The 14,868-nt window shown below is 38.3% G+C and overlaps 2 protein-coding genes across 4 annotated transcripts; one reads left to right on the top strand and one right to left on the bottom strand.

The window, feature by feature from the left end:
* Positions 1 to 312: 312 nt before the first annotated feature.
* LOC105560097 (DENN domain-containing protein 1B) lies at positions 313 to 10,118 on the bottom strand. 2 transcript variants are annotated; one of them, XM_012008892.1, is made up of 15 exons: positions 9,866 to 10,118; positions 9,133 to 9,288; positions 8,927 to 9,064; positions 8,725 to 8,860; positions 8,591 to 8,644; positions 8,227 to 8,484; positions 8,045 to 8,146; positions 7,718 to 7,945; positions 7,469 to 7,645; positions 7,343 to 7,375; positions 6,987 to 7,041; positions 6,567 to 6,750; positions 5,579 to 5,711; positions 4,150 to 4,824; positions 313 to 3,040 (listed from the first exon to the last, which is right to left on the bottom strand). In XM_012008892.1, the coding sequence occupies exons 1-15, from the start codon at positions 9,880 to 9,882 to the stop codon at positions 2,624 to 2,626; spliced, it is 2,763 nt and encodes a 920-aa protein (XP_011864282.1). In that variant the 5' UTR covers positions 9,883 to 10,118; the 3' UTR covers positions 313 to 2,623. The 2 variants fall into 2 exon arrangements, with proteins under 2 accessions (XP_011864282.1, XP_011864283.1); XM_012008893.1 differs by lacking the exon at positions 4,150 to 4,824 and having other exon boundaries at positions 9,866 to 10,108.
* A 93-nt stretch (positions 10,119 to 10,211) lies between these two features.
* LOC105560096 (nuclear pore complex protein Nup133) lies at positions 10,212 to 14,849 on the top strand. Of its 2 annotated transcripts, XM_012008891.1 has the most exons (5): positions 10,212 to 10,262; positions 10,337 to 10,499; positions 10,573 to 10,912; positions 10,971 to 13,818; positions 14,703 to 14,849. In XM_012008891.1, the coding sequence occupies exons 2-5, from the start codon at positions 10,405 to 10,407 to the stop codon at positions 14,834 to 14,836; spliced, it is 3,417 nt and encodes a 1,138-aa protein (XP_011864281.1). In that variant the 5' UTR covers positions 10,212 to 10,262; positions 10,337 to 10,404; the 3' UTR covers positions 14,837 to 14,849. The 2 variants fall into 2 exon arrangements, with proteins under 2 accessions (XP_011864281.1, XP_011864280.1); XM_012008890.1 differs by having other exon boundaries at positions 10,228 to 10,499.
* The last annotated feature ends 19 nt before the right edge of the window (positions 14,850 to 14,868 follow it).

Raw genomic sequence — 14,868 nt, 5'->3', positions numbered from 1 at the left:
AGCTAAGTTAACACTCGCTGAACATGTAAGTTTAGAAATTCATTTAAAAAGAAATCTGCAATTTTTCTCTCTCTTAACACTCTTAATTTTAGATTATAATGATTATCCTCTCAACACCAACGTAACACATGTGATTTTATACACACGATTACCACAGGTAACACACAATTTATATAACCGTAAACCTATCACAAATACGAAAACGTGACTAATTTGTAAAATTCGAATTGTAACAGATATGATCACTTGAAAAGGACCAAAACCCATGGTCGAAACGTCATGATAATTTACCATTAAAATTGCCAGATATGGTCAACCAATTTTGATGTTTTTAATTTTTGCTGGCGACCCTGAAGAATTTCCGATCAGTTCAGTAATTTCGTTTAATCTTGACAATATAAACTTCCCATCTCTCCCAAGTTTCATGAATAACAACTACTATCACAGCACTTGTCATTGCCGATTATGATTGTTGATGCAAGTATAAGTTGTACATTGGTTTCGTATATTAAATACGAAGTTGGTCATATTAATTAGTATAATAAGATAGTATGATAAACAATAGGGGTTCTATTTAAAAAATTGAAGATGACTTTCACGTCACCCTCAAGCAACTATTCAAGGTCAAATTAATGACACCATCTTATGTCCCCCTCGACATTAAACAATTTTTGTCTGAAACAATTTTGCTTGCTGGGCTTCATTTTTGCGACATTTTAATTTTACTGTCCAAATTCAAATGGGACACCCTGTATATGTAGGATGCGATAACGGGATAATAAAAAATATGATAATTATGCTAGAAATGGTGTATCTTATTTTTTCGCATTAATTTATTATAAAGCATTGCCAATAAATGTGCAACATTTATTAAAATTGATATATCTAACAATAATCTAAATCATGAAATTGTACGGTACGTTCGTTTCACACTTACAATTAGTTTCCTTCACTATAGCATACATGCAGTCGCTTTCATTACAGTTAAATGTTCTGCTATACCTAGCATCTACAAATGTTTATAAAACTGTACTCATATAATTGAGTATTTCATGAAAATTTGGTAAAATGTAGATAGAGAAGTATGTAATGTATGTCATGTAGAAATTATATGTTAATGATACGTTAGAATTCTGTAAGAAAATGCAACAGTATTGTATGATTTATAATATACGTTTTTTTTGCAAATATACTTGTTACTTTTTCCAAGCTTCGAAAGACTTCAAAGTAACGAAGAAATCGTGGAAGGTATTACGTATACGGAGTTTTAAAAGATTTCGAAGGTTCATTTTCAAAAATGTGTTGAATCGTAAGCTCTACTTGCTAATTTTGATTTTTTTTAAATAAATTGCAACGATAACCTTATATACGAAATATTATTTGCCAACTCCGCGATGATAGTCGTTCGTAAAGTTAGCGCTAGGAATGTTACTTTTTCGAAGCTTCGAGGCTTCGATCCTTTATCGTATCTCCGAAGATTTCTTCGTTACTTCAAAGTATTTGGAAGTTATTGAACTTCAATCAAAATTAATAGGCCTAAAATATAGTACTTTTTCAGCGGATTTTTAAGATATTAATTATGTATATCAATCAACGTTAAAGTATTAAAATCCTTAAATTTTTGGTTTGTCCAAATTTATTATCACGAGTCATTGTGCTGCTGGTATTAAAAAAAGATAATATTCTTGCGCTGCACAATCCGTGAACGAATAACGATATAACGGAAAAGACATCGATTATATAATAGCCATAATAGAAATAAAAATATCACACTGACCGAAACGTACATGCCATTGGTTTTTAATACAAAAAGTATACAGTGCAAGTATAAAAGTATACATCATTGACGGCGCGATAATTATGTGTATAGCAAGATAACTATTGGCTGACATGATGGGATGATTTTATAAGGGAGGCTAATGCGAATGTTTAATGGAAGATATTTAAATACATAACAAAAAGGTACTAATTTACAATTACAATTAAGTATATTTACAATTACAATATTCACGCGCACGCGTGTGTGTGTTGTAAATTCTCCTTATTTTGAATCATCAGTTCTTCCATTCAACATTTGTTACATAATCACGTAATTGTGGACAGAGTGAGGAAACGAGTGAATTAGAGAGAGAGAGGATTACAATTGAGAAAGGTAACTCGATTTCGACGTTTTTGCAGTATAGGGTTTCTACAGTATTTATATGTATGTAGGATATGTGTGCGTGTGCGTATACATGCTATATATTTTAGATATACAGAGTATCTGATAATAGGTGCAATACCTACCATGGGTAGATGAAGAGTGTTACACTGAATAGAAATCCTTTTACCGTTTTGCGATTTTTGTAATGAATAATAAGAAATTTATAATTGCTAGAACTCTGTGAATCAGCGTGCATTCGCACAAGTCGGCTAGAAGACAGCACAGCGTTTACAATTGCTACGCGTGCGGAAATTGGCGTCACGCATCATTTGTAGACCACTCCTAATACTCTCCCAAAATATAGGTAACAAACAAAAGTAAAAGACTCTTCTCTCCATCTACCCATGGCGGATGTTACACCTATTATTAGACACACACACACACACATACATGTATATGTATATGTATACAAAATAATATTTACTCAAACTTTGTCCAATTATTTTGTGATTTAATGGCAGGTGCATTCAGCGTTAAACTGAATGTATCCATCGTATCATTAATACTGTTGTCACTTGGATTACATGCGACGGTATTCATTACAGATGAATTATCACCATTGGCTAAACTAAATTTATTAAAGTCTATACCATACGCCTGTAATAAATCCATATCACCGACGTTATCGGAGGTTTTCGGCTTCTCGTTTTTGTGCGACGGTTGTTGAAAGTAAGGGTATAAGGGATTACTAAGACCTTCACCCATTTCAGGTAAATGTAACGATTGACTCATCTGTTTTGCGTTCGGAAATTCCGAAGATTTAGATAGAAGCGGATCAAAATCGTCGTTGCTATTAGTCGAATCTAGCCGTATTAAATCTGGGACGTCGGGAGAATTCTGTAAGAAAAAATAATACATATCGATTATTTACTTTTCAGTTCATCAATCGAACTGAATTGAGCATTTCATCACGTGAGAGAATAAAATTTCAATTTGCAGTATCAAAATGTTATTTTTCAATGGTAATGATTGACTAGTGTAAGTACATGTGTGTAGCTTTTGTATACAAAATGAGTTATTATCGCGAGTATGTCAATTGTTTTTCATTTTGGAAAAATATTTGAAATAAAAATTTCAATTATTTCAGGAAGAAACTATGATAACAATTTTTTATAGTGTGCGTCTGTGTAGAAGAAATGTGTCAGCATGTTATTTATTTTATTATTCTGTGCATAAAAATATTAAAGTCATCGAAAAGCAAGTATTTTTATGTTTTATAAAGTGTATTAGCATACAATAACGTAACATTTTATAAACCATTGATTTCTCTCTGGTGACTTGAATCGTTTTACGGAATGTAGAATAATTTGAAGAATCGAATCAAAATGAAAAAATTTATAATTCTATTAAAAAAAGAATAGACGTTGGCATCTCGTAAAAAAGTTCACACTATAAAAGATTTGCATGTTCTGTATGTCATTATGAAACTGTAAAATTTTTTATTTTTCTTTCCAAAACAGTTGTTTCTAAAAAGTTCAAGTAAATACACATTAAAACGGGTTTTATTTTGTATACGCATTACTAAAATTATTGGACATTATTGCTTGTCCATTTGGTACGTTTAACGAACGTGAATTGCTACAAAATGTGCCACAGCTAAAAGTTGAAGATATGGACAAAAACATGACAATAGACATACTATAAATAGGAGGCTAATTTTAGAAAGACAGATTTACCGAGTTTTTGCTTTTTCAATCCTTTACTGAAGATTTCACTACCGAATTAAAGATTTGAAATTAAGGTTGTTTGATTGGTGATAAGAACCAGATATTAAAAGATATTAATTAGTTAAGTTAATTTTTTTTCAGTCGGTATTTGTGATTGAACGATAGCTCGGTAAATCTTAACTCGAGTGTTGTATCTTTACCTACTTTACGGGCCCAACAATCACGAACGAAAATCGGAATGTTTCATAGATATAAAAGATAGTGAACGATGATGTTTACCTTAGCCTGTGCAGAGCAGGATGTAGTATCGGATGGATGTAATAATGGATGAAATTGAGTGGGCGTCGATTGAGCGGGCATTGCGGATTGAAAAAGTGACACAGCTTGTTGCAAATAAGTAGGCGTAAATACTTTACTCGTGTCAAAAGGATCGTCTTCGTTTACTTCGTGAAGAAAATTCGACGTTTTGAAAGGTCTATCGAAAGGCTCGCCATTCCACGTATTTGGAATTGGATCGGCACATATAAAAATATCCTTCGGATTGGATTTTTTATCGTTTAAAGAAAATCTCTCTTCAGACTCTGCATTCTCCTTTTCACGAATACACGATGATAAGTTAACGACGGGTTTCGTGAAATCATCACGTACATGTAATTCGTGTAAAAATCGACTTGGCCGAGCACTTTTATCGTGTGACGCAGACGAGACGAGTGAAAATAATGTTTCAATCTCCACGGTACTGTTTGACTTTGTAGTTGCTGAATTACAAGTAAACGGTTTTGACTGATTAATGGAATTGTTTGGGGGAAGGGGATGAGAGGATGAGGAAAATAAAATTTGCTTGGTCGAGGAAACTTTGCGTGAATCTGTAATGACAGTACTAGGTGGAGGGCCGTGCCGTAAGTGCCCACTCCATGCAGGTCTCAAGCTGTCTAAACTGCGTACTGGTTTCAACTGAAAGTGATGCATGACAAATTTTTACTTTTCCTCTTTGCAAGAACTAATATACAAGCTATAAAATATCTCAATCTTATCGCTACCGATCCTCGATATGTGAATATGTGACTATGTGACTCGCGTGCATACGCACGAGTTACATTTTATCAGTTAACGTGTTAACAGATAACAACGTAATTTATTCAAGTAACTGCTTTGTCAAGTCAAGTAGATATACCATATATTTAAATGACTTGAATTATAGTAGCTAAAACATCGGGGACATTACGAGGTAATGCCGATGAAAAATTTGGGTGGACAAGGATGATTCGAGCATGCAGAATATTTCCTTACGAATTCAACACATTTATGCATACATACATCTAATATTTCGGAACGTAATTTGTGAGGACATGCCGTAACTATTTTCTCACATAACGTAATGTTGGACATGAAAATGATGAGGTTTGTCACTTGTTAAAGAAGCAAATTAATGATTCACATAAAGCAACAGAGATTTATACGGTTAATTAAAGCAAACGGATAATTTATTAATAAAAAGATTGACATTTCATCACATTTACCTGCAATATATTAAATTTCTTTTGCTACAGACAAGAATTGAAAGCGTGAAAATGTGCGCAATTGTAAAAGAGTAAAGACGTGTTTATTTATGTGAATGTACCTTGATCGATTTTAACAACTATAACACTGTCCTCTTTGTGTAAATTGCAAGATAGTACAAGTATTGTGTAAACTGTACAAGACTTACCGTCCTATCCACAGGCGGTGTATTTGGAAATATCACATCTCGAAGTTCGTGCATAAGATCTATATTTATACGCTCTAATGGAGAATCTGATTCTTCTGGAGAACTAGGACTTAAAGGTGAGTATTGTTTTCTACTGCAATATATAAATAACAATAAAATTCCAATAATTTTCCATTACATATATCCTATTTCTTAAACTTATCTCGCAAGTGCTCTTACAGTACACGTAGTGTCTCGTATAAAATATTGGAAGCTATCTGTATGGTTTTAGAAATGGTTTAGAAACATTATCCTTGAACCCTCTGGAGAAGGCAAAATGGTGTCTTTCTTCTTATCAGTTTTAAAGGTTGCAACAAAAAATAAACAAGAAAAATCTCTTTGCTGCACTTAATATCATAGTTTTCACAAAAAATAAGATTATATGAAATATCTTGTTCATATACATATATAAAATAAAACACAAAATTATTAATATCCACTCAAATTAATTTAAAATTTTTATACAATTACCTGTATTTCCGAAACTACTAATTATCCCAAAAATTATGTCACATTAATAGAGGAAAGCCCCTTATTGTTAGATCTGTGAGATAGCAGGTTTTCAATATCCAAATTCAATCACCATCTTTTTTCGCGATGATTACACAATCTAACAATAAATTTTCCATTAAACAGATCTCACTCTAAAAGCAATGAATTCATAATAGGGGATTTTCCTCTACAAATCAATTCTCTTTACCATTTTGTATGTAAAAGTATTATAATGTAAAGTGAATATTTTATGAGATTTTATGTTCTATTTTGTGACATGTATATACATATGCTATGCAAATCACTTGGGGGATCACATTTTATAATTTTTTAAAAGTAATATGAAAAAATATTTAAGTAGTATAGGAACAAATTATATTAGTGATACAATTTGTTCTTATACTGATATTGTATTTTTATACCAAGAGCCAATCATTATATAAACAATGATTTATACCTCGTATCAGTGAAATTACTATTCCGCAAACGCAGGTCCTTTCGGTAACTAGTTGTCGCTGCTACACCATTTGGAGACTTTGGTGGAGATGTAAATTCAATAGGTCTTCTATCTAATGTAGGCGAGCTGGGAGCCGATCGTGGCTGGTGAAATCTCATACTGGTTTCACTTCTATTAGACCGTCCTGTCCTCCAAATATTTGTTATTATACTTACTAATATAATAGTAATAAAGATTAGCCTGTGTAAAGTTAGCACCGCATTTTTGAAATTTCAAAATTGTAAAAGTTGTTCCAAATTGTTCTAGGAGATCAAGTTTATATCATGAAAATTTTCGCGAAAGATTTGCCGTTGCGGCAATGTTCTATGTTTGCTGGGAACTTGTCACAGGTTAAAGATTACCAACATTACGAGAACACACCTTTCCACTTTAATCCTTTATATGCCGTTTTCATGTCTTTGCCTTTATCCTTCATCTGTGAATATCATTCTTTGTAACATCTTTCATTACTAGAGTCAAGTCCCCTATTATGAGACAAGCTCGTAATATGAGCAGAATTTCTACTAAATTAATATCATCTGTTGGTTCTATCGTGAATTTATTGCCCTTGGAATGAAATGTTTAGTGGGAAATTAATTGTTGGATCGTTGCAAAGAAAATTTTTCGATTGAATTTGAATGTTGAAAGCCTACTATCTCACAATAGGGGGTTATAATCAATCAAATAAATAATATACTCGGATACAATGTATAATAAAGTAATGCGCTTTAACTTACTGACTTAACAGCATATTTAACTGCTGGATTAGCCTGTAATCAAAGGTAGCAGAATATTTTATTCTCTTTTCTAATAAAGGCAAATACTAGATATTGGAATCTAATTGAAATGTTAACGTAACATGCCTTATCTTTTACACTACGGAAAAATGCAGAGCTCTCTTTTCGCATAGTGTAAGTCCATTCCCTGTATTGCTGCATAAATTTACTACTCGATTTAGCTGAATAACTGCAGGCTTCCATTTCGAACTCGTCCGAGAAACCGAGTCCTGAATTAAGCATGTTCAATCTTTCCTCTATAAACTGGAAATACACCGAATATTTATTACATTGCGTCAGATGGTTACAAGTATGCTACATCTATAACGTACTTACTTGTTGAAAAATTTGCAACTCCAACATCTTTCGTAAAAAGGGCTGCATAGAGGATGGCCTGCTTTCAACAAAGGCATTTTGATTGAACGTAATACGCTCGCCCTGCTGTAAAGTTAACGCTTCTCTATAACCCGCGGTTAATTGCACCAATGCGCGCAAAAATGCTCTTGACACGCCATCTCCGAGAAGAGCTGGTCTGTTGCGTAATGCTTTCTTCAAATTCGTCACCTGCAACACAGAAACTTTTTATTTCATTACTTAAGACAAATATTAATCCTTAAAGATACGTTATCTTATTGTGTCATAGCTGTATATCGCTTTACGCACTACGTCTTGAGGTAAGGACTCCAGATCTTGAAATGGCGACTCGATTGTATTATTATCGGCATCTAAAATAACAACTTCTCCTAAATCACTTTTGGGTATTTTCTGCAAGCATTATATTAATTATTTATTAGGTATTATTTGAAATCCACTCTGAAAGGGAGAGACACTTTTGTTGTAGCTACCTGAAGCGTTAGGGTAGGCACTCCAATCAGGAATGGCATAGGTGCTAATAAATAATCTATTAATGACAACGGCAGAACGGGGATGTATATATGTTGCCAAATCATTGGATAAATTAAAGCATTGCATGCCTGTACGCATGCACTCAATCTCGATAGACGTTTCGAAATAAAAATGATACGGCGTTCGTACAACATAGACGCGAATATCATCATCATATTGTGCGAATCTACGGCGCTATAATATTCAGTCAAGTTGCGCTGAAACAGTAAAACCACTATTTAGAGATGTCTGACAACAATTTTCTCTCTTCTACTAAATAGTCTTAATATTGTTTTCAAAACAGCTGTTGACAATATTACTCACATTCTCGGGAATACTTGGTAGTTGAAACTGTTTTGGACTTTGACAAATAAAATTCTGAAAGGAATAAAATATGCGTTGAAAGTAATTTAATATCAAACAACAGGTAAATCCTTTCATTTATTTCGCGGGCTTACCACTGTGGAATTTGGTAAAGGGATAGATATTGAGTTTCCAGGCACTGGAACTCCACACGTATGTACATTTTCAAGAAACTTGCAGAGATCTTCTCCGCTGGCATTGCTGGTCAAGGACGCAATGTGATTCAACAGTCTACGATGAAAATGCGGTTTAATATTTCAATGAGTTTTAATGACCGTTTGATACGTATTTACTAACTTGTAAAATGTTTCGTGCCATGGAAGCGCGCTCAGGACCACTAAAGCCGTTTCTGTTTTGGGATCGTGACGGCAGAATCCAAAGGTCCATTTCGAATCTATGCTGGTAAGCACAAACGAAAAGTGCTGCACCAACAAACTAAAACAGAAATATGTATTACAGGTGGATAGAGGTGTACAGTTACATGGTAATTGACGTCGATATACTTTTCAAATTCACAAGGATATGCAAATTTAGGAACGGATTTAAGTATCTCTTGGTCCAAAAAGGAATTGGGATACTTTTGCAGTATCCAAGCTGGCTTCTCCCCTATTGGTGCGGCTACTTCACAGAAGCATTCAAACAGCTGTTTGACATTTTCCCTGAAAATATCAGAGAAAGTACCGACGTTTATACAGTCTGAATAAAAGATGCCATTATTTAGAAAGATAAGAGCAGTATTTTTAACGAAAGGAGAGTTTGCTTATTGTCACCAGTAACGATTTCGACAGTATTTTTAAGTAGACACAAACTTTAGAGGCTTTCAGCGAGTAGTTGTTTCTATTGAAACGTTTGTATAAAAAATAGTAGATTGCTGAAATTACTACTCATAAAGGTCCTTAATCGTATATTTGAATTTGAGCAAGTGTTTATTCTACAATAAAATTCAAAATTAGTTGCAATTGATTCTCAAGTGCAATGTATGAAATATTTCTTCTGGCATATTACTCCAATTCTCGAAAATCAAACTTGACGATTGGATTTTGCATATTGGGAAAAAAAATTGTGCAAACGCGTATAAAGGAAAATATAAAATGTATTCTTTATTGAACGAATCGGAAACTGTCCGTACTGCAAAAGCACATCTATGGCGCAAAGGTGAAACTATGCCTTCGTGTCTCGCTCGAAAGGAATATTAGCACGTACGATTGTGTGCATGGGAGGAAAAAAGAGACTTGCCTTAATCTAGATCCCATGATAAGAGTTGAAAAAAAATAAGTACTCTGTATGAGCTTGACTATACGTCATCGTACTACATGACAGACAGCAGTGTATTTTCCGCTCGAGTAAATTTTCCAAATGTCATAGGTTCACTAGCTGTGGCGTTTGTCAATTTCACCCCTCGTCTTCGACTCTTCGCGTGTCCTGTGCAGCACTTGCGAGCACTTGCAAAATTTGGATAAATCCTACGAGAGAAGAGATCACAGTCGTGTCAATAAGAGACAAGATATCTGGTGAATAGTAGGTATGTGACTTAAAACTAGATTGCCACACTTTAAGGCGCCTACTGATGGACGCAAATAAAGGCAGGAGTAGTTGAGAAGCCCCTAGAATCTAGTTCCATCAGTAACAATCAGTAAGCGCTCCTAACCTAACTTGAAAACCGCGAAATCGAATACCGTTTGTCATAGATTTTCATCTTTTATTAAGGCTTTATAAAGACAATTCCACTGTATTTGAGAAAAGGTTGATATTTCCTCGAGACATTTACTAAGAAAATGGATCGTACGAACATAGCAAGTCCATCAGGAAGAACGTTGGCCTCCCCTAGGAAGCGAATGTCAATAATTCAATCGCTCAAGAAGAACAGTTCGTAAGTACCTCCCTTCGTAAGCACTTGGAATTTTTACATTAAACCAGCGATTTAGATCTTATTTCGACTTTAGCACAACGAGCGTCTCTGGACGGACGAATCAATCCGTCCAAGTAATATGCAGGACGCAGAGCCACACGGTGGAAAGCTTTGGCTCTCCATTGCCGGTTCTAGTCACCGAGGCGTTGACATTTCTAGATCGGAATACAGCCGTCAGCGTTAACGTATCTGTCCAAGGTTGGGCCTGGCTTGTCTACGGCCGCAAATTGCTTGTATGGCAATGTAAAACGAATATTCGCGATTCCAAGCAAAGGAGGACGTTTAAGACGCAGTGTCGCGAATTATTGTTACCTCAAAGCGATCTGGCCCATAAAGCTGATTGCATAGCGGTTTGGGTACCGCCTGGTCACCAGGTAAAAGATTCGCCACCTGTGTGCAAAGTGCAAAGTCATCTTAGTGCATTCTCCACAGGTTCCTAGCTGCATGGCAGTCTCGCCAGAAGGAGTGGTGCGTTATTGGGCGAGCGTGGCGCACGAAGGATCTTCCGTGGAGACCAGCGCTGAACTCGCAGGGCAGGAAGTAGACTGCCTTATTCACGTACCAGGCCATGGATGCATTCTAGCCACAACCACGTGTACGGTGGCGCTCTTGCAACCGCAGTTCAACAATGGCAAGAACAATATTGCATGCCAGGTGCTCCGGACGAGTCAGGGCTGGCTCGGCGGCATAGGTCGCCGAATGACTAGCCTAATTTTCGGAGCGATACCGCAATCGCCCGTCACAGAGACCAAACTGGTCAAGGTCACGTGCACGCAACTGGACCAGAGGAGCTCGAGAGTTCTCATTCTCGCTGGATCCTCCTTACAGTACTGGCTCTTTACCCGCGACGAACATGAGAAGATGGAATTTGACGAGGACATTACTCATATCGTTCAGCAAGCGTTCCAGAGGAAAATTTGGGAATCGAGTCCACAAAGCATGAATACGTGGTTCGTCGATATGCAGACATGCGAGGAAGGGATAGTCCTTTTAATGGCGGCCTATTGCTCCGACATATCCATAGAAATTCATTTTGCGCTTGGATTATTACCCTTGGCCGGCACGGCATTGTCAGATTCGTTCAAATGGTTCATACCGGTCAAATTCGACCCGATATTTTATCACAACGATATAGAATCGTGGTTGGTCTCGTATCACTTTATACTGTGTGGCTGGGAGGCAGTGATATACAACCGGCACGACGTTCTCGTGGTTAACACCGCGTCCCAAGTCGAGCAGGATAAGATCGAGCTGGTGAGAGGCGGCGAGGACGGTATACTCGGCGGTGCGATATGCTCGTCGACTCCGGTATTGTTCACGAAAAGCATCGGTCTTGTGTCCATCACGCCGGTGGATTTCGCGATGCAGGATTTCAATGCCGGATACACGGATGCCACCGTGAGCATGGACTACACCTACAAGGTCAATCAGACGGCCCAAAACTTTTCCACTCTTATAAGCAACGATCAACTGCAGGATATGTACTGCAGCTCCGACGCGGCCACGCAATTACGCGCCGCCTTTCTCCTGAGCCTGCGGCAGAATAAGGCGCAGTGCGACGAGATTCTCTCGCAGCTGTTTCCTCTGCAGGAGGACCCGGTGATGGATATCGACGCCACTCTCGACACGCTCGTTTTAAAGGTCGCGAAGGACCTGATTGACGATTTCCCGGCCAACGATCCGAGATGGGCTCACCAGAGGGATCTGTCGATGACTGTGAACGCGGTCACCGCCATGCAAATACCGCATCAGCTGGAGGGTAAACAGAAGGCGTTGGACCTCTTCGTGGTGTTCCTAAAGGAGCACAGCTTGTGGAACAGGTTCTGCGCGGTCACGTGCCGCGCAACTATCACGTCCACGTCCCACGTGCTCGGCGAGTACGCGGAGAAGATGGTCGCGGCGTTGACACTGTACAGTCTACAAGCCAGATACGCGGAGATCGTGGACGGGGTGATAGAGCAGACGTTGAGTCAGAAGGAAGCGTACGTGTCGGAGGAGCTTACGGCGCGCGACGTGTTTTATCGCGAGGTGAGCGCGGTGCACCTCTTCCTGCCGATCCTAGTGGAGAAGGCGCACGAGGTCGCGCAGTCCGAGAGGCCCTTGCAACAGATCGGACGGTACATTGTACAGGTCAACGCTATTTTATTGGCCGTGTTGTACGAGGTGGTCAAGTACCGCCAGTACAACGCCGAGCGCTTCGCCCCCGCCAAGTTCTCCGAGATAACCGAGTACCTACCTTGGACGGCCGCGCCGGGTAAAGACGGTTTAAGAAACTGCCTCAACACGATGCAGAGCGTCACCGTTAAGCACGGCGTGACCACGACCGGCGACTCCGCTGTGAGGAACGAGCTGTACGAGCAACTAGTCAGCCTGATCGATCTGATATTGGACGGGAGGAAGTGCCACTTGGAGAGCATTTGCGGCACGGAGAGGTTCGAGGTTCTCCTCAAGCAATACGAGACGGAACGTGCCAATCTGATACAGCCACTGATCAAGGAGGAGCAATACGATAATGCCGCCATGCTTGCTGAGAAATATTGCGACTTTCCCTCGCTCATGCAGATCTGCGAGTTGACCGACAACAAGAGCCGGCTGGACGGTTACGTCGACAAGTTTGCGGCCCAGGACTTTGCCGGCTTCTTGTTCTCTTGGTACGTGAGGGACGGACGCCAGGGGCAGCTGGTCGAGAGATGCAGGCGTGCCGGTACCGCGGAGCTGGCGGAGAAGCTGTCGGAGCATCCCACCCTGTCCTGGGTGCAAGCGGCACTGACCGGCGAGCTGCGATTCGCCGCCAATACGCTTCACACTCTGGCGGTTCAGGAGTCTGAGCTGGTCACCCGTAAAAAGTCTATGCTCTCGTTAGCCAAGCTGGCGCTACTCGCGTCGGACGAATCCGATCCGGTCGAGCCGGGGGATAAAGTGCTGGACTGCGTCAAGACGATCGACAACGAGTTGACGCTAATAGCTTACCAAGAGGATCTACCGGCACAAGTGCTCACGACGTACGGCTATGATATCAAGAAGCTACGAGTGCTCACGCCGAGGGAATTAATCGTCTTGTACACCTCGAGCGACAACGTCATCGCCAATGAATACGATTTCAAGAAGGCTCTCGATTTGCTCGATTATGTGGAGCACGAAGAGGACAAGTTGGCTCTGAGACTGCAAATTTGGGCGCGCGCTGCTCGGCGAGATCAGTGGGACAACATGGAGAAGAATCCCGAGCAACAAGTTCAGGAAACCCTATTTTTCAAGTTGATGGATCTCGCCTACTTTATGGGTAAGCTCACAATTCACGACACGCTAATAACAAAACAAAACAAAATGCATACCGCCGAAGGTAATTGTTTCCCCTCAGTCTTTTTAGGCGTTGAATACGATTCTGTAATTTATTATATATTGCTCTGAATCATGTCATTTTGTCATTTTAAATTTAATTGAATTTAAAGAGTTATCTTAACGCATATTACAACTATGATATGTGTTGGAGAAATTTTATTGCAATCAAAATTAAGTATATTAACGAAAGGAGAGTTTGCTTATTGTCACCAATAATGATTAAAACTTGAGACGGGAAACTTATAGTCGACCCAACTGGCTAGTTATTTTATTAGTTTATTACACAACGTTTCGACTCTATTATTTTAGGTCCTTTTCGAGTGATACTGCAAATCAACAACAAGTTATGAAATAGTGTAGGTTAATAAGTAAAAACCCAAGTCGAGTTAAATATATGTATACACGTGTGAGCACTGTGGTAGTCCAACTAATTTGTTAGTCATGTCTTAAGAACAATACAAGGTGATATTGCAAACTATACAGTTTTGATTACACAGTCGTATATTACATTCAAGTTTTCGGGGTCTGCTTGTAAATTTAGCGTGTTATCGGTCTTTAAAGCCAACAAATAATCGGTGCACAGACCAGACTAACAATCGATAAGATCCAGTCTGACCGGCAGATGTCATCATTTCGAATTATAATAACTGATTGGTATACTTAATTTTCATTGTAAAAATTTCTCCCAGTTGTTACGTGATGAAATAATTCGGCAAACGGGATTGTATTCCAAAAAATGACGAAAAACAATTACAACAATCTTTTTCGAACAATCCAAGTATTCAACGAGATTTATAAATTGATATGACACTTTTGTCGTTTTAGGTGGGAAAGCAGATGAATTTTTGCCACATATCGATATGCTTCTCAAGGAACCTGAGCTCGGGGAACTCGCTGCTTCCAGTAATTTCCAATTTCTCATAAAGTTAATATATGAATATGCTTATCGAAGCTATTGATGTATAAAATATTCATGAGTACGATCACAATT

This window comes from Vollenhovia emeryi, unplaced genomic scaffold, assembly GCF_000949405.1.
Source record: "Vollenhovia emeryi isolate VEMERY1.0 unplaced genomic scaffold, V.emery_V1.0 DF939242.1, whole genome shotgun sequence".
NCBI lineage: Eukaryota > Metazoa > Arthropoda > Insecta > Hymenoptera > Formicidae > Vollenhovia > Vollenhovia emeryi.
This window is presented reverse-complemented; position numbering and strand designations above follow the sequence as displayed.